Source organism: Pinus tabuliformis, chromosome 8, assembly GCF_031772625.1.
Source record: "Pinus tabuliformis cultivar Carrire ecotype Pingquan chromosome 8, CPIR1, whole genome shotgun sequence".
Taxonomy (NCBI): Eukaryota; Viridiplantae; Streptophyta; class Pinopsida; order Pinales; family Pinaceae; genus Pinus; species Pinus tabuliformis.
In genome coordinates, this window is record NC_142294.1 from 1,566,968,754 (window position 1) to 1,566,995,297 (window position 26,544).

A 26,544-nucleotide genomic window follows, 5' to 3' on the forward strand; every position below is an offset into this window, starting at 1 on the left:
GAGGGAGCATGCTTTTCCCTCGATTAGCGGAGCATCTACAGGTATCTGGTATGTGGACAGTGGGGCTTCACGTCACATGACAGGAGTCCGGGAGTACTTCTCAGAGCTTTCAGAGAGTGGCACTGATATTGAGGTAGTACTCGGTGATGACAGAGTTGTTAGAGCAGTCGGGGTGGGGACAGTGACATTTCAGAGGGAGTCCAAACCTCCCTTGAAGGTGTCAGAGGTTCTTTATGTGCCAGGGATGAGGAAGAACCTCATATCCGTCTCAGCGTTGGAGGACAGAGGATATGAGGTACTGTTCAGGGAAGGACAGGTGTTGATGTATCCCAGGGGCTCTCCAGCTGATTCAGCTAGAGTGATAGGTGTACGCCATGCAAAGGTGTACAAGTTTGCATTCCAGCCCCCTTTGGCATTGAGCTGTAGTACCGACAGCAGAGCTAGCAGTTCTGAGCTATGTGAGATTTGGCACCGCAGGATGGGGCACATGTCTCATGGAGCCTTGAGGACATTGCGGGAGATCACTACAGGTGTGCCAGATTTCAGTACTGATCACCATGATACTTGCAGAGGTTGTGCGATGGGCAAGTTTGCCAAATCCCCTTTTCCCAGCAGTGACAGCAGAGCGACGGGGATACTTGATTTGATTCATTCCGATGTGAGCGGTCGGATGTCTCATGTTTCCTTGAGTGGATATGAGTACTATGTCTTATTCATTGATGATCACTCCAGGAGGACCTGGATTTATTTCTTGAAGACCAAGAGTGAGGTCTTCAAGCGGTTTCAGGAGTTCAGAGCTCTTGTGGAGACTCAGACAGGTCGAAAGATCAAGTCCCTGAGGTCGGACAATGGAGGAGAGTACACCCTTGGAGAGTTTGTTGACTATTGTGCAGAGGCAGGCATTAGGAGGGAGTTCACTGTTCCTTACAACCCCCAGCAGAACGGGGTTGCGGAGAGGAAGAACAGATCCATCATAGGGGCTGCCAAAGCCATGTTATATGATCAGGGGTTGCCATTGTTCTTGTGGGCAGAGGCCTGCAACACAGCTGTTTACTTGCAGAACAGGAGTCCGCATCGTGCCTTGGGGCACATGACTCCGGAGGAGGCTTTCTTTGGGAAGAAGCCTGATCTTGGTCATCTTCATATCCTTGGATGCATTACATACTCCTATATACCCAAGGAGGAGAGGACCAAACTAGAGCCCACCGCAGAGAAGGGTATCTTTGTGGGCTACAGTGAGACCTCAAAGGCCTTTCGGATTTACATTCCTGCACAGAGGAAAGTTGTTGTCAGACGGGATGTGAAGTTCGAGGAGGACAGGGCCTTTAGGAGGTCACGGGAGTTAGAGTATCTGGATCACCCAGACCCTCAGCAGCAGTTGAGTCAGTCGCAGGGATCCAGTGGGCAGGGATCAGGAGGATCCGGAGGTACATCTATGAGGATGTCAGGTCCATCAGTGAGCAGTGGCTCGCCGAGCCAGAGGGGTGGTGCTCCGGGCAGCATACAGAGCAGTTCACAGAGCAGTTCACTAGGGAGTCCACTGATGGACAGTTCACACGGTACCTCAGCTTCTACAGGTTCAGGTGCAGGCAGGAGGACAGCAGACAGACAGTCAGGAGTTCAGGCTACTGATGGGGATGAGGAGGAGGAGTTTCATTCTCCTATGGGAGAAGCATGCTCAGGGAAGAGGAAGCCCAAGTGGCTTCAGGACACCTTGAGAGATGCCACATCTGTTGCTGAGCCGAAGAGGCCGGTCAGAGAGAGTAGACCACCTGAGAGATTTTGTAGCTATATGGCGATGGTTACCAGCATCCTTGACTCTGAGCCTTCTAGCTATGAGGAGGCAGCTAGCCAGCAGGTCTGGAGAGAGGCCATGCAGGAGGAGTATTCTTCTATCATGAAGAATGATGTTTGGGAGGTGGTGCCGAGGCCTGAGGGCAAATCCGTGGTTACTTCCAGATGGCTTTACAAGGTAAAGCATGCTGCAGATGGCAGCATTGAGAAATTCAAAGCAAGGTTTGTGGCTAGAGGGTTCTCACAGGTAGAGGGAGTTGATTATGAGGAGACCTTCGCTCCCGTGGCTCGATATACTTCGATCCGCTCCATTATATCGATAGCAGCAGAGATGGGTTGGAAGATCCACCAGATGGATGTGAAGACCGCATTTCTCAATGGCTTCATACAGGAGGAGGTGTACATTGAGCAGCCACAGGGCTTTGAGGTGCATGGGAAGGAGTCCCATGTGTGCAGATTGAAGAAGGCCCTTTATGGCCTGAAGCAAGCTCCCAGAGCTTGGTACTCCAGGATAGATGCATACTTGCAGGGGATGGGTTTCACAAAGAGTGAGGCAGATCCGAACCTTTACTTTATTGTGATTGGTGAGGAGCCTCTCATTCTGGTGCTGTATGTGGATGACTTGATCATTACAGGTGCAGAGAGACTCATAGAGCACTGCAAGAGAGATCTTGCAGCGGAGTTTGAGATGAAGGACATCGGCTTGATGCATTACTTTTTGGGTTTGGAGGTGTGGCAGGAGGAGGGGCATTTCTTCCTGGGGCAGGGGAAGTATATTGTGGACATCCTTAGCAGATTCCACATGGAGGATTGTAGACCCATGTCGACACCGATGATCACCAACTGGAAGAAGCTTCATGCTTCGGATTCCGAGTTGGTGGATCCCACATTGTACAGGCAGCTGATTGGTTCCTTGATGTATTTGGTCAACACCAGACCAGATATCTGTTTTGCAGTCAACACGATGAGTCAGTTTATGTGTGAGCCTAGGAAGGTTCACTGGGTGGCTGCAAAACACATTTTGCGGTACTTGCAGGGGACAGTGGATTATGGTCTGGACTACAGGCAGGGAGATGGAGTGAGATTGGCAGGATACACTGATTCTGATTGGGCAGGTTGTGCTTCTGATAGGAAGAGCACTTCAGGGTGTTGTTTTGGGTTGGGTTCAGCAGTAGTGTCATGGTTCAGCCGGAAGCAGCAGTCAGTAGCACTGAGTTCAGCGGAAGCAGAGTATATGGCAGCCAGTCTAGCTAGTTGTGAGGCCATCTGGCTTCGCAAGATGTTGTTTGGCTTATTTGGTCAGCCGTTGAGACCTTCAGTGATTTACTGTGATAATCAGAGTTGCATTAAACTCATGGAGAATCCAGTATTTCATGACAGGTCAAAGCATATCGGGATCAGATATCATTTCATCAGAGACCATGTTCAGAAGGGAGCTGTAAAGCTTGAGTATATTTCCACTGATGAGCAGGTTGCAGATATTCTTACCAAAGCCTTACCACGGGGCAAGCATGTCTACTTCAGAGACAAGATGGGTGTGGTGAGGAACACCTTCCTCGGTAAGAGGGAGTGTTGAAATTTGGTACCGGAGGACAGGTGGTTCCCTAAGGCTTTGATCTTTGGCCTAGGGAAAAGTGTCCAAAAGAATTTAATTTTTCTCCTAAAGTAACTTTATAATTTTTATAAAGTTAAATCTAATTTGAAAGTGACTTTAAGTGATAAAGTTACTAAGTCTAATTTTAAAGTGACTTTATAAAGTCAATGAAAAATTAGAAAGGAAAAGTGACTTTGGAAATAAATGACTAAGTGGGTCTTTATTAAAGTGGGGTGAATTAAAAAATAGAAAGTGAGATTTAAATGAGCATTTAATCTCAGCCATTGATCTAAATCTATTTCAGCCATTGGATTTAGGGATCACCCAAAAGTCATTTAGGGTTGGGTTAAGGGAGGAAAAGGGGAAAAAGATCATTCATTCTTTCATGAGCAGATTGGGAGAAGGAGAGCAAGAGAGCAAGGGAGATTTCTGGACAAGGAGGAGAAAGAGGCAGCAGTTTGGCACACACACCAAGGCAGCATTTCAGCAAATCTGAACAGCATAAAGAACAAGCAGAAAAAGGCAGATTTAGTGAGCAAAACAGTGAAAAAATTGATTTTCAGCACGAATATCGAGGAGGCGATTTTCTGCACGAATTTCTAGGTCTGTCCGTACAAGTCCGTACGGCCGTCCGTACAGTCCGTACGGTCCGTACGTCCGTACGGTCCGTACGTCCGTACGTCCGTACAGTCCGTACATCCGTACGGTCCGTACAGTCCGTACAGCCATTTTCAGACTGTCTGTTAGCTGAAAAAACAGATAAGTTTGCTTGCTGGAAAATTTCTGTTTTTGTTGATTTTTGCTGAAAAATATTTTCTCTGTAAAAGGCATTTTCCAGAAATAAAGAAGAGCTCTCTAACTGGTTTTCCCCAAGAGTTGTAGGGGGTTTTTCCAGGGTCAAGTTGACCAAAAATCACTGAGTTTAAATGTGTTTTTATGGCTGTTTTAATTGCTGATTTTTTTTATTTCTGCAATTTCCAGCACTCTGAAAAATTTCCAGAATTTGTGTTTTCAGCAATATTTATTTTTTCAGTCTGTTAAATGTATGGCTATGGGAATGGGCATTTAACTATATGGGAGAAATAAGGTGAAACTGAAAACCGGGGTGGGAAACAGAAAATTTTACATTGATGTTGCCTTGAGGTTTACCTTTCTCAGCCTGAGGCGAAATTTCAAGCGCTAACAGAGCTAACATGGAAAATTGAAGTAAATTTGCTCTCAGCATAGAACATACCTAAAAGTAACATATGGCTTACCAATCTAATTCTTCTTATGAGAATGTCCAAGTACCTTGTATGGATTATGAATACCTCCCTAGTTAAGAGGGAGGGTTGAAATATGTAACTAGGTTCGGTCTTCATAATGACATGTAATCATGATTTTATATATTTGATGTAAAAAGAAAAATAAAATCATTATTGTTATTCTTGAGGCATGGGTTTCATGCTCGAGGTTATTTGATTTATAGGTCAAGCACCCATTGAGTGCATATAGGGCTTGTCTTTCAGTCAACAAGTCATAAAGAGTCATTGTCATGTATGGAAGACCCTTTTGGGCATGTTACATATTGTAAAGAAAATTTATGTGAGACAAAAATAGAGTCCAAGACCCTCCAAGACCTTGTCAACATGCAAGAAACAAGTCGGCCTATCAAAATGTGAAGTTGGCCTCCTAAAGATGACATGTCAGCCTAATGAGGCTCTCTAGGGGGAGGTCGATCACATTTGAGATCCATCCAAGCAACTCACAAGAAGTTCAATCAAGTGATGAAAAGAAGACCTAAATCAGCGAAGAAGAAGAGGATTCTAAAGAAGAAGAAATCGAGTTTTGGGGACTATTTTTGGGCCATCATTCTCACACGTGTGAAGGGGATTTAAGACACATTAATATTATAGCAAGCTTAAAGTGCAACTATCAAAAGGAGCAAAGTCTTGGGTCAAAAAGAAGCAATGTTCCACCAAGACTCCGGTGCAGGGAGACGCGGGTGCAAGGAGACACACAGGGGGATGTGTGGGAGTACCCCCAAATTTTAGGGAAATTTTGGGGGTGCGGGGAGATGCACAAAGGGGACGCGTGGGAGTACCCTCAAATTTTAGAGAAATTTCAGAGATGCGGGGAGATGTCGAGGTATATATATATATAAATATATAATTCAAATTCATATTCATTGTTCATTGTTCAATAATGAAAGCATAAATACTAAATAGACAATTGAACATCCTCATCATTCATTTTGATACATACATCATTCATATGACATACTCATTATTGAATTATTCATACATACCATGAGATTCGATAACAAAATTTAAAAATCAATAGAGAAATATTCAAATACATTGATCCATATCATTCATCATTCTACAATCTACAGTGATTTAAAAATTCAATTCATCATTCTAGAATCTAGATTGAAAGCAAAATATACTAGTATATTACAGTTTACTATATACTATATACTGAAGTTTGAACACTAAATTTATATAACTCAAAGTTTCAAACTCAAAAATAGTTAAGAGTGAAGAGTCAAGTCATCAATATCTAGTGTCACAACTCAAAAGTTAAAACTGAAAAGTAAAAATGGATAATGAGCACTGAAAATAAAATCAGCATCAAGGACTCAATCTCAATGATTGGTCCTCTACATCCATCTGCTGCATGAAGTCATTGGGACCACCAATGGGAATGTCATTATCTGAGTCTGAGTCACTCTCCTGAGTAACCAACGAAACTCTAACCAAACCATGTTGCAGCTCATCTGGTCCATCCTCATCATTTATCTGTGCACTATCCTCTGGATCCACATCCCATCGTGTTGTCGGTCCCTTCTAATACTCTGGTGTCTTCCTATGTGCAAGACGTAGAGAACTGTGCATTGCAACTAGCTTCTCTGCTCTCCTAGAGGAAAGTCTATTCCTCTTGATAGAGTGGATGAAGCTATATGTGGACCAATTCGTCTCTGCTATAGAGGAACTAGCAATCTGAGACAATAAGCGAATAGCAAGTTGTTGGATATCTGCAGCATCATCCCCATGCATGGTCCACCAACCAATGGGGTCAGTCTATCCTAAATCATTGCGATCTTCCTTTGCATCATGTTTGTTGAAGGGACCACTAAGACTTGCAAATTGCATCCATTGTCTCCTAATTGTTCTCCCTTCTTTTGAACTATACATCTTTGTAATGGCAACTCAAAATCCCTTTTTGACCTCTGGATCTTCAATGGGAAGAATTCTACCAGTCCTTGCCACATACCATTTTGGGTTGAGCGCATATGTTGCCATGTGCAAAGGTGTATTCATTCGATCCCACCTATGTTGTATAATAGGTCGTATAGAACTCTAAGGAAGGATCTTTCTCACGAATGACCACCGTTACTTGATCCAACATACTATCAAAAGTCTCATATATTTCTCCAAGAGTAGGAGAATCTGTGTCAGTGTAGTGAATAACGTCAACTACAGGACGTAAAAGTGACACCAAATAACCACAATCTGTCCACCAATCATTATCCAATATCTGAATCCTGATTTTCTTTCCTTCCTCTGTCTTGGATTTTGCCCATCTGTTCCAATCTGGAGTCACAACCATGGCTTGCAATGCTGACTACACCTCCAACATCCTCTCTAATAAAAGAAAATAACTAGCATATCTAATATCAATAGGCTTGAGGAAATCCTTCCTCGCATGAGACCTGTACATGGCTAAAGAGGTATGCACATTTCTTACAGTTTTGACCAAGTTAGATACCCACTAAATTTTGCCAATGTCTTTCAATGTATTATTGAGCACATGCACACAACAAGGTGTCCAGAAAATATGCATGTATTTACTTTGAATTATCAATCTTGCTGATCTACACACTGTTGTTGCATCTATCACAACCTGTACAACATTTGTAGATCCAACCTCCTCTATAGCATCATGAAGAAGCTCAAATTGGAAAGTTGCATCTTTGCGCTTTCCAGAACAATCAATAGCCCTAAGAAAGAAAGGCCCCTCTCAACAAGTAACTATGATGTTGATAAGCGGACGTTTGGCAATGTCTGTCCACCCATCCATAACGATAGAACAACCTTCCCTCACCCATGTCTGTCTCAGATTTTCTTTTTGCACATTAATATTGGCCACTTGCCTTTCTAATATCACTGTCCTCAACTTATGTTCACCTGGGGGCACATATGAGGGTCCGTCCTGCTGCTGCAATTGCCTTGACCATCTCCTTGTAGTAAGGAGAACGACTAACATGGAAAGGAATGCCATTGACAAAAAGAAATTTTCCAATGGCATGATCTGTATCATCACTGTTCAACTTACCATACATCCCTGTAAGAGTTGGTCCCACTGCACAAGAACAGGAACCCTTAGTTCCAACAGGAGATGGTGGAAGCACATTTTTCATTTGTTTTAATTTTCTTTTGGAGCTTGTGGCTTCATCAATATTTTGGTGAACTTGAGCCATAACATTTTTACTTGAGAAGGTGCTCTTTACATCCGCTGTCATTTGCATTTTCAAAAGCTCTGATTTTTGCGGTAAGGTTAATTTTGTACATATATGAACCCCTTTGCCACGTACACCCAAAATATGCATCTTGATTCGACTATAACTCCCAACCCAAGAATGACCACAAACATTGCATTTCCAATGGCGTGTCCCAACTCTTTGTTTTCCTGGTTTTGGTTGAGTTGAAGAGTCAGCCATTTTGGTAACATATCACAAAAAAGGTTTGCTTGGATTAAATGTCCCATTTGCATATTCTGCCAATGACTTTGACGAGGTTGCAATTGCACTGGGAGAAACACTAGCTGCACTACTGCCATGGGTTTCATTCATTGTTGATGGGATTTCAGATCCAAGAGGACTTTCTGGTTGAAGATCATATTCACTATCACTATTCGTGGCACTATGGCTGCTCATGCTGTTGTAATCAACCATTTTACACTTGCAGCTTGTTGTGTTTTAATTTATTTTGCAATTTTTTTGGTTTTTCTGCCTTGCAGGAAGGGTTTAAAAAAAAATCTCATCATGTAAATTAAAATTTACAATGCAAATCTACTAGAATTAAATTATTGAAAATTTAAAAACTTTAAAAACATTACAGAAAAAAAATAAATTACAGTGAACAATTCACTGTGTTTTCTTTAAATTATTAAAATTTAAAAAATTTAAAACATTAAACATTACAGAACTTCTTACCTAAGAAGTTATAGAATTAAAAATAAAATTACAGTGTACACTCTAAACTTAGAACTATACACTACTACACTACTGTTCACTATTCAACAAAAAAAATAATTTTAAAAAACAATTTGAGTTGACCTAGAGGTTGATGGCAGCCTGCAGGAGAGTAAGAGCAAGAATGAGGAGGTCGACTGCACAAGCACAGGTCGACGGCAAAATTTCAGTTAGGAGGTCGATGAGCCACAACATCACAGCAGAGGTCAAGTCGACAACGATGGCAGTGTGGCACAAGTTGGAGGTCGACTGCAAAGGAGCAGATCGACGACAGTGGGCACAGGTCGACAGCACACGGGCATAATAGTGAGGTCAAGTTGTGGGCTGGAGCAAGCGATGCAAGGGTCGAGGCTGGAGCAAGTGGCGTCGATGACTGCAGTTGCAGCAGAAGAGTTCTCGACTCTCGAAAGGTCTCGACGTCCTCTCAGCAGCAGCTTCATCATCTTCACAAGTCGACAAATGAAAGATTGAAATGAGGAATGAATGTTTCGATTAAGTTTTAATTTTCTTCAACCTAGCTTTTAGTTATTTAATATTTTTTGTTTTATTTTTTTTATTTTTTTTATTTTTTATTTTTAACTTGGGTCTTATTAAACAAATTTAAGGGGGGACGCATCCCCCTTAAAAGGGACACCCAGAAGCACCTCTTTTGAAGGGAGTCTAGACTCCCACATGCACCCGTTTTGGGGAGTCTAGACTCCCACACTGGGGAAATGCACCCCCTTGCGTCTCCCCGAGACTCCCCAAAAAGGGTGCGTGGGGAATGCACCGCCAGTAAACTCCCCGTCCCGGGTGCGAAGGGTGCGTGCACACAACCCTAGGGGGACGCGTCCCCGTGGAACACGGAAAAGAAGTCCCTTTGCAAGCCGAATTTCCTAAGAGAAGGAACAATCTCAAGCGAAGGAAAGAGAAGGGTAAAATCACCATATTCTCCCACATGTACAAAAACTAGGATTCTTGCAGTAGCCAAAATTGCAGTCAAAAATTGCATGGTCAAAAATAAGGTTGAAGGAGAAGTTGCAGTTGTTGGAAAGCTAGTTTGACTGAAGTTGACTTTGTGGAAGAGAAGCTTGACTTGGTCTTGGAGGGGTCTTGGTCAAGGGTCATAGGTCTTGGAATTCGTCATTGAAGTTTTATAAGAAGGGAAGAGTTATTGTGAGTTTTCCTCTCAAAAAGAGAGGTTTTGGCCCTAGCTGATAGCCTATATCTTGTGTCGTCTTGTCTCACTATTTTTTATCCTTTTGGTAGTTGTTTGATGATAAGAACGCTAACTATAATCAAATGAAAGAAGAAGCTAATTAAGTTATTTTTTAAATACATCATAAGCAGTTATGAAAGTAAGAGAAATCACCTAATCTAGTTTCCCTAGATTTCTCAACAAATAAGACACTGTGAGTTTAGGTCCAATGACCAAGGCAAATCCCACAAGGGGAAAACGCAACCAGATTCTTCTTCTATTAGAAATCAAATGTTCGACAAAGATACAAAATACAATGAGAGAAAGAAGAAGTTCACCCAAATCTGAAGAAGATCTATTATAGCAATAGTTGATGCAAACATTGAATTACTTTGGCTCACCAAGTTCTGCTCTTACTCTTCAAGACTCGCTCTCTCTCTCACAAGTCTTCGCCAATCTCTCTAGTTCTCTTTCTCAAGTTCGTACTCTTCTTTCACAATGCACAAGTGAGTAGTAGAGAGGATGAGAGGCACAAATATATAGGAAGAGTAAGGAGGTTGAATTCATGAAGGAGTAACTCACATGCCTTAAGGAGAAGTTACATATTTATGCCAAAATAGGAGTGTAACTTATGCCATAAAGGAGGTACGCTTGCCTAAGTAACTCATGCCATCAAGAGGGAGTATGCATGTCTTATTGACTTTTGCCATAAAGAAGAAGAATGCATGCCTTAGTAATTCGAGCCATTAAGGAGAAGTGTAACATATGCATTAAAGAAGTATAAGAGGAATCTTTTTATGAAGAGTCATTAAAGTGTGTAAGAGACTGTAAGAGGTGTGTAAGGGCACTAGAGAGAGAGAGGAATGAATCCTTTAAGAGAGAAAGAGAGAGAGAGAGAGAGTTATGTATCATTGAATGAGAAAGTTTGATTTGCCATCAAGAAGAGAGATGTGAAGTGGCATGATTGAGTGCCAAGTAGGAGAGGTGACATGTCATTCCCCTTTAGATAATATTATAGTATCATGTGTAATAATAATAATATTAATAATATTGATGATTAATTTTAAAAATTAAACAATTTAGATTGATTAAGGATAAGTGACTTTCCATCATCTATACATAATTACCAATTGAAGCAAGGTGACTTACTAATTTTGGAAAGTCATGGTTGCAATGATAGACATGAGTTTCTATATTTAGAAAATTACTCTGGAATAGTCAGAAATGAAATTTTATTCAAGGAAATTCATCCCTTAGCTACCAATTTTCAACAAGATTAACAAAGATAATGAATTGCTCCTCCTTGTTCTCTATGTAGATAATCTCATTGTCACTAGTAGTTCATCTACTTTGCTAGATCATGTGGACATTGCTCTTCATCAACAAATTGACATGACAAACTTGGGCTTCCTTCAATACTTTCTTGGATTACAAATCACTCATTTTGGATCGGCGATAGGTATCTCACAGACCAAGTATGCCTTGGATCTCTTGAGCAAATTTCGCAAGAAGGATTGCAAATCTACACCCACACCATTTTTGTCAGTTGTCAAGTTGTCCACCAAGTGTTCAACTCCTTTGTTTGATGCACAGTCGTCTGGATATCTCTTATGCATAGTTTTAAAAACAAGCAACATGAACCAAAAACTGGTCAAACCGACCGGTTTATTAGGCAACTGGGTCAAACTAGGAAAAAAACCTGGTTGAAGGCCTAACTTCACCAAAAAATCATAAAGGCCAACTACGGACCCCACAGAATGCAGTTTTGTGAGTTTTGGGAGAAATTTGCCATTGTTTTCCTCCAAAAACAACCCCTCCAAGAAAAGCATGCCTACCCTCAGCTCTCATTTGCTGACACATCTCAACCCTAGCAATGTTGGCAAGTAATGGTAATGTTAAATTCTTAACTTCATCATTTTACTTAAATTTTTAACATTACCATGAAACAGTGTTTCAAAAATCGACTGGTTTGAACCGGAAACCGGTCAAATCGATTAGTTCATTAGCCGACCAAGTCAAACCGACAGAAAAACCAAGTTCGACCCCACTTCACCCAAAAACCACAAAAACCAATGCTAACCGGCTAGTTTATGGTCAAATCGGTCGGTTCTATCCTAAACCGGTCAGTTAGCTACCAAGGCAACGGAGAACCCACGTAGCACAATTTAGGAAGCTTCTAGGGTGTTTTGGAGGGAAACTAAGGGTTGTTTCCCTCCAAAAACACCCTCTCCAAGCCTTTAAAAGGAGTTTGCCCCTCTCATTTGTCTCACACATCTCATTTGGAGTTTTTGTCAGTTTGATTGGGAACTTGGAGAGCGTTGAGTTTTTGTTGGAGTAGTCATCTTGGAGGCTTGGAGTTGGAGGTGGAGCTATTTTGGAGATAGTCTGGAGTTGGAGGTGGAGCTATTTTGGAGATAGTCTGGAGTTGGAGTTGGAGGTGGAGTTAACATCTTCAAGAGGAGGCTAAGGAATCTAGTTTGCATTTCCAGGTAAGGATTTTCACTTGAAAAATTCATCATTTGACTATTGTCCATGATTAAATTTTTTGATGTGTTCTATGCTATCAAATCTCTAGGTCTATGCTATCAAATCTCTAGGTCTATGCTATCAAATTTTTTAGGCTACACGTGCATTTTTTTCCTAAATTTCGCTTTGGTTTTCCATGTTTCTTAGCTACAATTTTTTTTAAATGGTAGATTTCTTTACAAATTTTAATTATTTCAAGCCAACATGGCTCCAAAAGCCAAGGACAGTGCATGGGCTCATTGTGATTTGATTGATGGAAAAATGATATGCAAATTTTGCCATAAACCTATTGGAGGTGGGGGTATTCTCAAATTGAAACGACGCTTGGTTGGGATAAGAGGCCAAGTAAAGCCATGTGAAGCACCAAATGAAGTGTTACATCTTATTAGGGCAAAATACCTTTCCAAGTTTGAAAAAATTGAGGAGAATAAGGCTAGGGACAAGGCCATCCAAGATGACATTGCAAGGAAGAGGGAATTATTAGAAACCATGAAAGAGAGTGGGTATGATGATTATGAGATTCAAGACTCCTCTTCTATCCCTTCCACCAATGACCTCTTTCACTATGTTCCTCCTTTTAGCCAACAATTAAAATGAACAAAGCGAACAAACATCCAGAGTTATTTCTCATCCTCTGCCCGAATAAATTTCAACCCCCACTCCGGTTATTAGTTTTCCTTATCACTCCATGCATTCAATTTTAAATCCAAGCATGATAAAAATTCTAAAATCTAGGAATGACTATTTTTCTGAAAACACAAATTTAGAGATTTCACAACTGTTGAAATTGCAGAAATAAAACACAACAAAATTATGACAGCCGCACAGAAAATAACATAGTGATTTTTGGTCAATGTGACCCTAGAAAAACCCCTACAACTCTTGGGAAAAACCAGTTTGAGAGCTCTTCTTTATTTCTGAAAATTCTTGTATCCATTTATACATTTAAAAGTGCAATTTAAACAATGAAAAATTGTGATTTCACAAAGAAATGTATTGCCAGGTTCACAACAGTTAGAGTGCACCTTATTGCATGCAAGGGTGTGAAAGTGAAAGTTACATGGAGATGTAAGAGTACAAGTTTTGGGATGCACATAATTAAAATTCTAAGAGAACGCATAAACATTGAGGTCAGAGGCTCTAAAAGGCATCTAGAGCCCAAAATTCATCATACTATAATAAAACGAAAACAATGCTCTGGAGCCTCTCACTCTTTATATTGACACCAAGTTTAGGAATAAAAAAGAGCTTGAAATCCACCTCGAAAATCGTGCCAATCAACAAACAGCCAAAACATAAATTTTTCCAGCAATAAAACAGCATTAAATGTTGTACGGATTACCTCGAAAAACGTGCCCAAAACTTGTGTACTGACCATACAAATTTCGAGGCAAATTTGGGCACGATTTTCGAGGCAGCCGTATTGTTGAAATTTGTATGGTTCGTACACAAGTTTTGGGCACATTTTTCGAGGTAAGCCGTACAACATTTAATGCTGTTTTATTGCTGGAAAAATTTATGTTTTGGCTATTTGTTGATTGGCACGATTTTTGAGGTGGAGTTCAAGCTCTTTTTTATTCATAAACTTGGTGTCAATATAAAGAGTGAGAGGCTCCAAAGCATTGTTTTCATTTTATTATAGTATGATGAATTTTGGGCTCTAGATGCCTTTTAGAGCCTCTGACCTCAATGTTTATGCGTTCTCTCAGAATTTTAATTATGTGCATCCCAAAACTTGTACTCTTACATCTCCATGTAACTTTCACTTTCACACCCTTGCATGCAATAAGGTGCACTCTAACTGTTGTATGCTTTAGTCCTTTTCACCAGAACTTGGCAATACATTTCTTTGTGAAATCACAATTTTTCATTGTTTAAATTGCACTTTTAAATGTATAAATGGATACAACACCCTAAGAAACCCTTGTTCCACAGATCAAATATGTAATTCCAACAAATTCTTGCCATATTTCAAGTAACATTAAATGGAAAATACACCCCGGAAATGGCAAAATGTAGAACATTTGGACGAATGCCAGAATATAAATGAGCTAGATTTGCATACTTCGTGTCCCATGATATGGATTACATTAAAGTGCATAAAGCAAATTTTATTGAAATTTGAATATTTTATGTATTTTTCATTCAATTGTTTTCTTCTGATAACTTTTCTTGAGAGTGACACATATGTTTCAAGCATTCCTTTTTAACCCTTATATAGATCAAGGACCCTGCTAGATTGTAGGTCTGTGTTAAAGTGAAACTGGGTGGGGAAGGTTATCCCATCTCTTCTTTCCAAATTCCTATGTCACTGGTCTAGAGTTAGTTTCTAACGCTGAAAAATCACAATTCATTTGGCCTAACTAGGGCTGAGAAGAATGGTAGTGGGTTAGAAAGAAGCGGCATGAGTGACAACCCCAATATAGGGCATAGAAAGAAAATAAACGAAATTTGTCTGAAACAAAAGGAAATTAGAATATTTTGAAGATTACCAGATTTTTGGAGGCTGTAGCAGTCTGGTGGATGGCGGAAGAGTGAACTGTCTTCGCCATTAGGAGTGACAGAAATGGATGCAGAGCACGTCGCGTAAGACTGCCCATTTGCTTGAACTCCACCTCGAAAATCGTGCCAATCAACAAACAGCCAAAACATAAATTTTTCCAGCAATAAAACAGCATTAAATGTTGTACGGCTTACCTCAAGAAATGTGCCCAAAACTTGTGTACGGACCATACAAATTTCAACAATACAACTGCCTCAAAATTCGTGCCCAAATTTGCCTCAAAATTTGTGCCCAAATCTGCCTCGAAATTCATGTCCTTGCTGCTGTCCCTCTTCCTCGATTTCTGTGTTGTCCCTCTTCCTCGATATATGTGTCTTTCTTTGTTGTACGGTTTTGCCTTGGAATGCATGCCAATAAATGTTGCTGCCCAGATTTGCTGAAATGTCTTCTTCCTACTCTCCTTCACTTCCTCACTACTCAGAAATTTTCTCCTTGTTCTCTTTTCTCTCTCTCAAATGTTCATGAAAAATGAATGATATTTTCCTCTTCTCTTCTCCTTTTACTCTCTAAATGACCTCTTGGGTTACCCTAAGATCTAATGGTTGTGATTCATTTAGATCTAGGGATGAGAATAAATGTGCATTTAATTCTCACCTTCTATTTTTTAACTCACCCACTTAAATAAAGACCCACTTAGCCTTTTATTTCCATAGTCACTTTTTCACTTTCTAATTCTTTAGTGACTTTAATAAAGTCACCTTTAAATTAGATTATAACTTTACCACTTATAAAGTCACTTTGAAATTAGGATGTAACTTTACCACTTCTAAAGTCACTTTTAAATTAAACTGGCTTTACCACTTATAAAGTCACTTTAGGAGAAAAGTATAAATAAATTTGGACACTTTTCCCTAGGCCAAAGATCAAAGCACTTGTCCTCTGGTACCCAAATTTGAACACTGCCAACATTGTTTCTTCTAATCCCACTTCCTCCCAGCCAAGTCGTCAACCCACTTTGGATCAACATTGGAAAAAACAAAGCAAAGAAACTTCTTATCAATAGATGGTGGTATGATGCAGATATCCCATTTAATGTTGCTCGCTCACATTATTACCAAGGTATGTGGGACTCTGTTATAGCTGCAGGAAAGAGCTTCAAAGGCCCTAGTATGCATGACTTGAGGGGAGCTCTTTCGCAAAAAGAGATTTTTTCCATTGATGAGTATTTGGCTCAGTATAAGATTCATGGCTCAAAATAGGTTGTTATGTCATGTAAGATGGATGGACCGATGGAAAGAACCGCACTATCATTAATTTCCTTATTTCTTGCCCTCAAGGAACCATGTTTTTGAGATCAGTTGATGCATCTAATAAGGTGAAGGATGCAACCCTTCTATTTCAGCTTTTAGATGACATTATTCAGGAAGTGGGGGAACAAAATGTTGTGCAGGTCATCACCGATAATGCCTCAAACTATGTTCTTGTTGGAAAGATGCTTGAGTCCAAATATAGGACCATATTTTGGACTCCATGTGATGCACATTGTATAGACCTCATGCTTGAGGACATAGGCAAAGTGGAGTGGGTAAAAAACACTATAGAGCATGCCAAGTGCATTACAAAATACATTTACAACCACTCATGGGCATTGAACCTAATGAGGAAAAACATTGGGGGCAAAGAGCTTGTTAGGCCTGCAATTACGAGATTTGCAACTCACTTCCTCACGTTGCAATGTCTCAATGCTCAACAAAAAAACCTGCAGAAAATGTTTTCTTCTGATGATTGCACTAAATCTCAGTGGGCTCGTAGACAAGATGGAAAAGACACCAAACAGAAAGTGTTTGACAATTATTTTTGAAAAAGGTCTGCAAAGCTTGTGAAAATTACCAAGCCCCTTGTTAAGGTGCTAAGGATGGTGGATGGGGAAAAATTGAGCATAGATTACATTTATGAGACTATGGATCAGGCAAAGGAGCAAATACAAGCAACTTACAAGGACATGTTAGCTAAATATGGTCGTATATGGCAAATCATTAATAACAGATGGAACAATCAACTCCATCGTCCTATACATGCAGCTAGATATTTTTTGAAACCAAAGTATCATTATAAAGCTCAGCTAGGAGATCTGCGGAATGGGGAGGTCAAAGCTAGATTGATTGGTTTCTTGGAGCGCATGGTCCCTATCCATGCAAACGAGTTGGAAATACATAGACAACTTACTCTTTTCAGTATGGCAGCTGGTACCTTTGGCAAAAACTTGGCAAAGATGGCAAGAGATGTGGATCAACCAAGTAAGCAATTTCAATTTCCAATTTGTTTTTCTTTTCAAGTTAAATTGTTTACAAATTTACAATTCAAATTATCTATACATATTTGTAATTTGTAAATAAGTAATGAAATGAACTAAGTTACTAGTTAATGTCTTTTTCTTTGCAGCACATTGGTGGGAGTCATTTGGCAGCCAGTGCCCTCAATTGCCAAAGTTTGCAATTAGAGTCCTCAGCCAAACTTGCAGTGCTTCATGTTGTGAGCGCAATTGATCTGTTTTTTAGCACATACACATGAAGAACAAACACTGTTTGGAGCAAAAACGGTTAAATGATCTAGTCTTCGTGCAATACAACCTTCGACTAAGGCAGAACCAAATGATGAACAAAACACCTGATCTAGATCCCATTGTGTTGGACGATATTGATCCAACATCAAAATGGGTGAAGGGGACTAAAGATCTTGTGTTTGATGTTGATTTTGATAGTGACATGGCAGTAGCAGGGGATGAAGCAAATTTGGTGGCGCCATCAGAACCCGGATCAATGGCCGCGTCAAGGAAAGGCACACAACCAATGGAAGGCACTAGTCATGCAACTCAACCAACTCATGTTTCCATTAGGTCCACTTCTATTGTTATTGGTGGCAGTGCTACTGAAGTCGCAGATGAGGCTGAGGCATCCTCAGACTCTGAACCAGATGGTGTCTATGTAGCTCCTGCTGATGTCGATGATCATGTGTCTAGTAGTGGTGATGAATTTGATGATCGATCATGTGTAGACTCTAGAGTCTAGAATTGTAGTCTTGTAGTAAGCCAATGGCCTCATAGCTTGTAGCATTGTTTTTGGACTTTATAGGCCATTTAAAGCCTCATTGCTCATGTATTTTGTCGATGATATGTATTGCATTTGATGCCATTTTGATATATTCACCTTTACATGGTATATAAATGAGAAAACACTGCGTATTTTGTCTCTATTGGCTTGAAATCATGGTTTTGAATCTTAAAAATTGTTTTTCATTAAAAATTAATTTTTTAATGTATTTTTTAAAAACGGTTTCATTTAGATCTGACCAGTCCCAATTACACCAGTTCTGTTTGAAACTCAGTTTATTAGGTGGACCAGTTCAATCACTGGTTCCGATTTTTAAAACTATGCCATGAAATGACTCAGGATGTTTGATAGTGGTTTCAACCTCATTGGATTTCATATGGAGAAACTAGAATTTTAGATTTCACTCATTAACAAGAATGTACCCTTCACTCAAAGGAAACAAACCGGTTAGACATGCTAATCTTTTTCTACCACATTATAAGGTTGAGGAGATGAACCATTCACTCAACCCAAAATCATTGGTTAGGCATGTTAAACTTTTTCAAAATTTCTATCATGTTATAACGTTGAGCAATCCAAGTCTGAATACTTTGAGCTAGATGATGTTTATGTATCTCTTGTTGATGATCTCATTTCTAGTAGCATTGAATCAATGATGAGTTTCATGATTGACCATGTTGATCAGTGATTTGCACTTTTGATGTCTATTTTTTGCCACTACTACTACTAAAGTTGTAGAGGAGTTTTAGGAGTCCTCAAACACTAAACCATATTATTTATGTAACTCATGTCGACGACCCCTTGTCTAGTAGTGGTGATGAGTTTGATCATGATGAGGAGTGATCATGTTGTTGATCATTGATATGTAGACTTGTAGTAGGTCAGTGGCCCCAAAGTTTAGAGCATTGTTTTCAAACTCTATATAGGCCATTTAGAGCCTCATTGATTATGTATTTTGTTGTTGATATGTATTGCACTCGGTGCCATTTTAATATTATCACCTTTACATGGTATATAGATGAGCAAACCTTGCATATTTTGTCTCTATTGGTTTTAAATCATGGTTTTAAATCTTAAAAATAGTTTTTTTATTAAAAACTAATTATTTCATGTATTTTTTTAAACACTGGTTCATTGAGATCTGACCAGTCCCAGTTCCGGTCTGAACCCGGTTTATTAGGTGGACCAGTCTGGTCACCGGTTCCAGTTTTTAAAACTATGCTCCTATGTCGTTGAGTTGGTTTCTCAGTTTATGAACAAACCACATGAGCTTGATTGGAACTGCAAAGAAAAGTCTTCGCGACATACACATATGGCATTCAGTAAGCTTCTGATAGTAATGCAAATTTAGTGGGTTATACTGACTCCAATTGGGCTGGTGACATTGATGACCACAAGTCCACCGTTGGCTATGTCTTTCATCTTCCATTTAGTCCTGTTGTTGGTCTAGCAAGAAGCAAGCTAACATTGCCCTTTCTCCTAGAAAGGCAGAGTATTGAAGTGTTGTTAATGCTGCCACCAAGTCTATTTGGATTTGACAGCTTTTGTCCAAGTCTAAGTTTTAAGTAGGAGCAGCCTACTCTAATCTGGTGCAATAATCAGAGTGTTATCCACATTTCCAGGCATCCCATTGAGCATCAACACACCAAGCATATAGAAGTCCATATGCATTACATCCGACAGTTGATCCGTGAAAGGATCATCGATTGCAGTACTGTTGCACTGAGTTGCAGGTTGCTCACAACTTCACTAAACCCTTGACAGATACTCAGTATGTTCAACTTCATACCTTGCTTGGGGTAAAAGGAAATTTTCCAGGGGATGGGGTAGTCCCACTCCTTCCTGTGTTTTTTTGCTCTAATACCATGTAAAATGAAACTACAGGCACCAAAACAATATTAGCTTTAACCTCCACACAAACAGCAGAACTCAAATAACAGAACAGAGCCTCAAAACCTATAGAAAGAACAAGAGAATCACTGCATCTATTAAATTTGCTCATACAAGGGGGGAATTTGCTCATACAAGGCGGGTCCCTTCTATTTATAATAAACTGGGAGGAGTCCAACATTTAAGGTGGTTAGCAGTTACATCAAGAAGGTGGTTGGATGATAAACCAACTCAGCATTAATATCTTACCTAAGTTAACCTAGCCTGCGTATATACACTGACAAGAAGACAGCAGTTGATAAGGAGCATTCCGGGAGCCACTAGTAGACGAAACGGCAAAAAGGGCCTAGGATGATGCACTTCGGAAACAGGGCGCTGAGAACCAACCCCACCGTTGTAGGTTACCCACCTCTGGGGACACATCTAAATAACGTAACAATTTACGGATAACCGCCCATGCGATATTGTCCCTTCATGGCATTTAAGTTTTCTTAATTTTGTAGAAAAGATGTAAACTGCTCTATCACGACTCCCACATCACATGCCATTTGGCCCTGAACAAATTAATACAATACTCTATTCTCTCTAAGGACATTCTTAGTAAGTTCAAAAGCGATTTGAAAGTGGACAGTCTTTGTGAGCTATTCGTGGAAGGAACGCTTCACAAGACGGCAAACTGCAAAACTGCAAACGTTTTGATGATGATTCATGCCAAGAGGGCTTGTTAGTAGGATATCTGCCTCCATTAGACCGTTTTGGTCTCGTAGACCTCATTAAAATTCTTCAATTCAACTCTATCTCTATCTCTATCGCTCGCACACGCACGTGTGTTTACTATTTACTTTTCAGACCTGCCTCGTTTATAAGACCTCCTCTTAGAATTAAACTTGAACAAATTGAACCGGCATTTAATCAGATACTTGATTATGCAGGCTGGGGATTTTAAGATTTGTTTGTGTGGTTAATCAGCGAAGTTACGAGATTTCCAAATTCAGATTGGTTTAGATTTCCAAATTCAGATTGGTTTTCACGTGATGTTGTAGTTGAAGCGCAGGGATAGTACCTTTCTGCGAGCCATTGAATCTGTTTTTCCTCGTCAATCGGAGCCCTATCCTTAACCTGTTCCATGCCCTTCAAACTACTCTTTTCTGCAGAAGATTCCACTTCGCCGAGATCATCGTCCAGAAGCCAATTCAAGTCCTTCAGATGCCCTTTTCCGCGCTTGGCAAGCATTCCTCTGAATTCCTCAAAATCGTCCCGATTCTGCCCGTTCTCCCTCCTATACTTTAATCCCTTATTACTCCCTCTCATTCCTCTCAATCCATGGCCTCTTGCAAACCCATTCCCAAAAACGACATTCCGACCTCTGAAGTCTTTAACACCCTTTACTCTCTCCCATGGCTTTCCTTCCAAGTTCACAGCCTCCTTTTGCTCATTTTCTTCTCCATTAACTTCGATGCTACTGAAATTTTTCTGAAATTCTTTCTCTTCGGCGCCATTGATGACTGAAGTTTCATTACTGATTCTGCCGTCGGGGTTTTTCTGCGCTAATTCGTCCATAAGCAGTTCGTATTCACGAGCCGCAGCTTCGAATTCGGCTTCTTCTTCCAGAACCTTCTTAATGCGTTCGGGGACCTCGGGTTCGGGGTTCTTCTTGGCCTTTCTCTTAGCCTTCTGGATTTCTTTTTTACGCAACCTGTAAATGATCTTCGGCGTCGGCATGAAACCCTTCTTGATGAGGCGGCGCTCGATTTTCTCAGTGTCTACTTCGATTTTACATTCAATTCTGCAAGGGAACGCAACCTGTTTGGGATATAATTTCGATGAGAAATGAGGGTGAGGATTCCCCAACCAGCATGAGGACGATAATGGATTTGTTACTGCCATTATAGGCGTCTGATGAGAGTATATGAATGGCAATTTTTTGGCGCATTTGTCAAGCACCCTCATATTTCAGCTCTGCTCGTTGCAGGGAATTTAGAGGCCATCGAGCAGAAAGAACGATATCCATGGAGCAAATCTAAACCCTTTGAACCGAAGACGACACTATTTATGGACATTCGTAAATGGGTTTGATGATGACGTCCGGAAGTTCATATACGTTGCGGTGTGAGGAGTTAAAAAATAAAATGTTCAATTTATTGATTTTGATTTTTTTATCCTTTATTTTAATAACATTGCTAGTGGACTATATTTATGATTAATTTCCCATGTCATTATAATATGAAAAGTATATTTAATGGTTTATAAGTTCCATATATCTAAACTAAACTTATGATTAAGGGTTATATATTGCCAAAGGAAAAAAAAGGGGCATCTAATACAATGGATCAATGTGTTTTTAAGGGAAAACAATTCTCAATCATTTAAGTGGGTATGAGGAAAGTTTAATAGGCTTGGGTTATTTGTTGATAAGTTTAATATGAGGAAAGTTTAATAGGCTTGGGTTATTTGTTGATAAGTTTAATAGGCTTGGGTTATTTGTTGATAGAGATCTGTGTGGTTGTTCGTTATTTTTAAAATATAGATTTTGTTTAAATTTTGATAAAGACTGGTTGGAATTATAAATTTGAATGGTGTAATTTAGTGTTGGGAGCATTTTTTAAAGTAGTAAGTTTATTTAAAAACACAATCTTAATAGTTTTGGTAAAAATTTCATGTAATAAAAGTTAATAAAGGCAAAATAATAATCACGTTGATGGAACACGTAGTATTTCAAGCTTAATGCTGGGCAAAAACATAGTGATGTGGATGACTTGTGGTTGATTAATGGCTAAGGAAATTGGCAAAGGCTTTGGAAAGGCAAAATGGCATTTTGGCACATTTATTTATGAAAATAATGGAAATTAGGGAAAAAGGGAGGTGAAATGTCACAGGTTGCATGTGAAGAGGAAAATGAAGGAACATATGTACATACCTCCTTCTGGCTTGCTGGGCACTCATGGACCTTTGACTCATGACCTTGCAGTGATTTTTGACCAAAACCCTAGACCTAAGACTTGGGACTTCAAGACAAAACAAAACAAATATGACACAAGCTTAATACCTGACATGACCTGATCCAGCAAAGCCAAGAAGGGGACAAGGACCAGCTCCTCCATCAGTTTTATGGCATGCCTAACGGGATGCAAAACTGACACTGATGAGACACCTACCTATGCATATGCAAAGAGCTTTTGATCACCGATGGAGGGCTCAAGACCGACACTAACATTGGCTCCAATGGGGATGGTAGCTCCTTGGAGGTGCCAAGAACCTCAGACCTCTGGGAGAGTAGACCAGTGTTTTATTCATTGGGCAAATGGAGTCATTATTTCGGCAAACGACACAAGACTTTTACTCATTTATTGAATGAAAACTTGACTGAAAACTGACTGAAACTTAACTGAAGCTTGACTCAAACCGACTCGATGGCAAACTGAAATAACTTGAAAAAACTCACTTAACAGACCAAACACAAATGACTCATGACCGACTTAACTAAAACAAGAACTTACAAAGCTTTTTGAAGGGCAGCAGTCCATCAAGATGTGAAATCATGATGACAACCACCGGTGTTTCTTACAAGACTATATACATCAAACTATATCAAAATGCCAATGCAACCAATCAAGCAGATGCCTTCTTGATTGATTCTCCTGATTAGCTCTTCTGGTCAACAATACAAACCTATCACTGGGCATCCAAAAACATAGTTGACCATATTCTCCTTCATCACTGAATACTGCAATAAACACTATCACTGCTGACTGTAACAAATCTGCTAGAGGATCATGAAAAACATGAAGATTTGCCACTGCCACCTCCTGCTAAAAGAACAAGGTTTCCTTTGCTTCAAATTCTGATCTACCTTCATCATGTGCTTCAGAAAGAGTATGTTCCTGGTCTTCAAAAATCTCTGAACAAATGGATGAGCAGATCTCTTCTTGGAAAAACATTTCAGCACATGAAACATATGAAGAATCTGAAAGGTAATCCTGTATGCTATGATCTTCGGTAGTCAGACAATATGGTGGGTGATCTTCATATGATATGACAGCCGGATTATCATCTTTGTGAAGGAAAACATTATCTATTTGCTGATCTACAAGACAATCATCTTCTTCAACAGAGGAAGAAGTTTCCCCAACACTTTCTTGACTATGTATGCATTGCAAATCTGCTGTAGCTTGGGATGTAACAAGACCTTTCAAAAGCTGATCTATCTCCTCTTCAGACAAAGGAGATAAGACTTTCTGTTTCCCTTTGCTCAAACAAGTCTTGTCTTCTTGATCCAGGTGGATATTGGTGGCCACCTGCCAAGTCCACCTGGACCCCCACCATTGTCTTTCTCAGCATTTTCAGTTTCCTTAATTGTAGCACAACTTACTATTTTTAGCAGTTTTTCGGGTCCTGAACTTTCGGGGCCGTTTTGAGGCCCTAAACGACGTTTTTTGGGGAATCCGGGGGCAACACGAGTCCATGGAATGGACTGGTGTTTCCCGTTCCAACAATGATAGTGCTCGGATAGATCTTTCTAATGAGCTATTGTACGCGTCAAACGGAGATCATATGCCAAAGTTACGACCCCGGGAAGTTGATGTACCAACTTACCCCCAAACGGGGCCCACAGTTTGGCGTTTCATCTCCTAGGGTTAGGTTTTGGAATGTTAAGGGTTTTTCCATTGTTTCTCAACAATAAATAGGCCTTCAAGCCCAATTGTAACACAATTCAGAGGCATGTAGCCATCACATCTCTTCTCAGAGATAAGCTACCATCGCCCTAGCTAGTTTATTGCCATTTCTGTTTGTAAGCATATTTCAGTGTTTTCCATTAATGAAATGAAGTATTATTTCCGTTGCATCTTTGTGTATATGGTTATCTCTGTAATTTGTTGCGTTCCTGTTTAAATCTGGATCAGTCAAAAGAACCTCATTTCGGCAGAGGTCGTGAAGCGGTTGGGCTTACCGACCACAGCACATCCACAACCATACACCATTGGGTGGCTTCACCAAGGGCGAGATCTTCGCGTGAGCCAGCAGTGTCGCCTTCCATACAACATCAAGCCCTTCACGGATGAGGTATTGTGTGACATTGCTCCCCTTGAAGTTTGTGATGTATTACTAGGACAACCATACTTGTGGAAGCGACATGCTGTGTATGAATCAAGGCCCCGTGTTGTTATTATTACATTGGGAAATAAGTTATTCAGGATACTAGAGGTAGCACCACCTGCCGCCATCTCTTTGATTACTGCAAAACAATGCAGTAAGATCATTTCCAAAACCAGGAAATTTGTTTTCCTGATGATACGCCCTCAAGGGAAGAAGAAGACAGTGGCCGCGGCCTCCAAACGGGGTCCCTCTGCACGGCAGCTACAGACGGACAAGATTGTGGAGGAGTACGAAGACATCTTCACCTCCCCGGCAGGGGTTCCTCTGCACTGTCAAGTCAAGCACTCCATCGATCTGACCCCAGGTGCGCCGCTACCCAATGGACCAATTTATCGGCGCTCCGTTCTGGAGAACAATGAAATCAAGAGGCAGATTCAGGAGCTCCTGCAGAAAGGTCACATCCGTCCGAGTTCTTCGCCCTGTGGGAGCCCGATAGTGTTGGTACAGAAGAAGGATGGGATGTGGAGACTCTGTATTGACTATCGGGCGCTGAACAAGATCACTGTCCGTAATAGGTACCCGATCCCGCGGATTGATGACCTCCTAGACCAACTAAAGGGGGCGAAATATTTCAGCAAGATCGATATGAAGTCAGGATATCACCAGGTACCAATTGAACCCTCAGATGTGTGGAAGACTGCCTTCAAATCCAAGGAGGGCCTCTTCGAATGGTTGGTCATGCCTTTCGGATTGACAAATGCTCCTGCAACCTTTATGAGGCTAATGGATGACATCTTGCGGCCATTCACCAACTCCTTTGTAGTAGTATACTTGGATGACATTCTGATCTTCAGCCAGAGTTGGGAAGAGCACCTCCACCACATCCGACAGGTTCTCCAAACACTGCGGCAACACAAGCTATGTGCCAATTTGGAGAAATGCACTTTTGGCATGACCGAGGTTCAGTATCTGGGATACATCATTGATGAACAGGGGGTGCATGTCGATCCAGCCAAGGTCCAAGTCATTCGGGATTGGCCCTCTCCAACCACTCTAACAGAGCTCCGCAGCTTTCTAGGTCTTGCCAACTTCTACCGCAGGTTTGTGTTGGGATTTTCTCATATTTCTTGGCCCTTGAGTCAAGTCACCAAGGGCGGGGCGAAAGCAAAATTCTTTTGGTCTGAATCTCAACAGATGTCATTCAGGGAGTTGAAGGATCGCCTCTGCACGGCACCAGTGCTCGCGTTACCAGATTTACAACAACCATTTGAGGTCGAGACAGATGCCTCTGACTATGCTATTGGGGCAGTCCTTACTCAACATGGACATCCAGTGGCATATCACAGTGAAACACTTTCAGACACAGTCCGGAAGTACCCCACTTATGATAAAGAGATGTATTCCATTGTACAGGCCTGCCGACAATGGAAGCATTACATTTTGGGGAAGGAAACGGTCATCCACACAGACCACCGACCTCTGCAGTTCATACAGACCCAAGGGAAATTGCAGAATGATCGCCATCAGAAGTGGTCTACATACCTGCAACAGTTTCACTTGAATATCAAGTATAAAAAGGGCAGCACCAATAATGTTGCAGATTGCCTCAGTCGACCACCG

At 40.6% G+C, this 26,544-nt stretch overlaps 1 protein-coding gene across 2 annotated transcripts in view; it reads right to left on the bottom strand.

Annotated features, from left to right (window-relative positions):
* The window catches only part of LOC149242002 (pentatricopeptide repeat-containing protein At5g67570, chloroplastic-like), a 274,597-nt gene extending 252,703 nt beyond the window's left edge, over positions 1-21,894 (bottom strand). Inside the window, exon 1 of one of the 2 annotated variants that reach the window (XM_089374112.1) lies at positions 20,894-21,894. In XM_089374112.1, coding sequence (XP_089230238.1) covers positions 20,894-21,780 — 887 coding nt within the window. In that variant the 5' untranslated portion in view covers positions 21,781-21,894. The remainder of the gene's footprint in view (positions 1-20,893) is intronic. The other variant, XM_089374113.1, reaches the window with a different exon arrangement.
* Between the last annotated feature and the right edge of the window lie 4,650 nt (positions 21,895-26,544).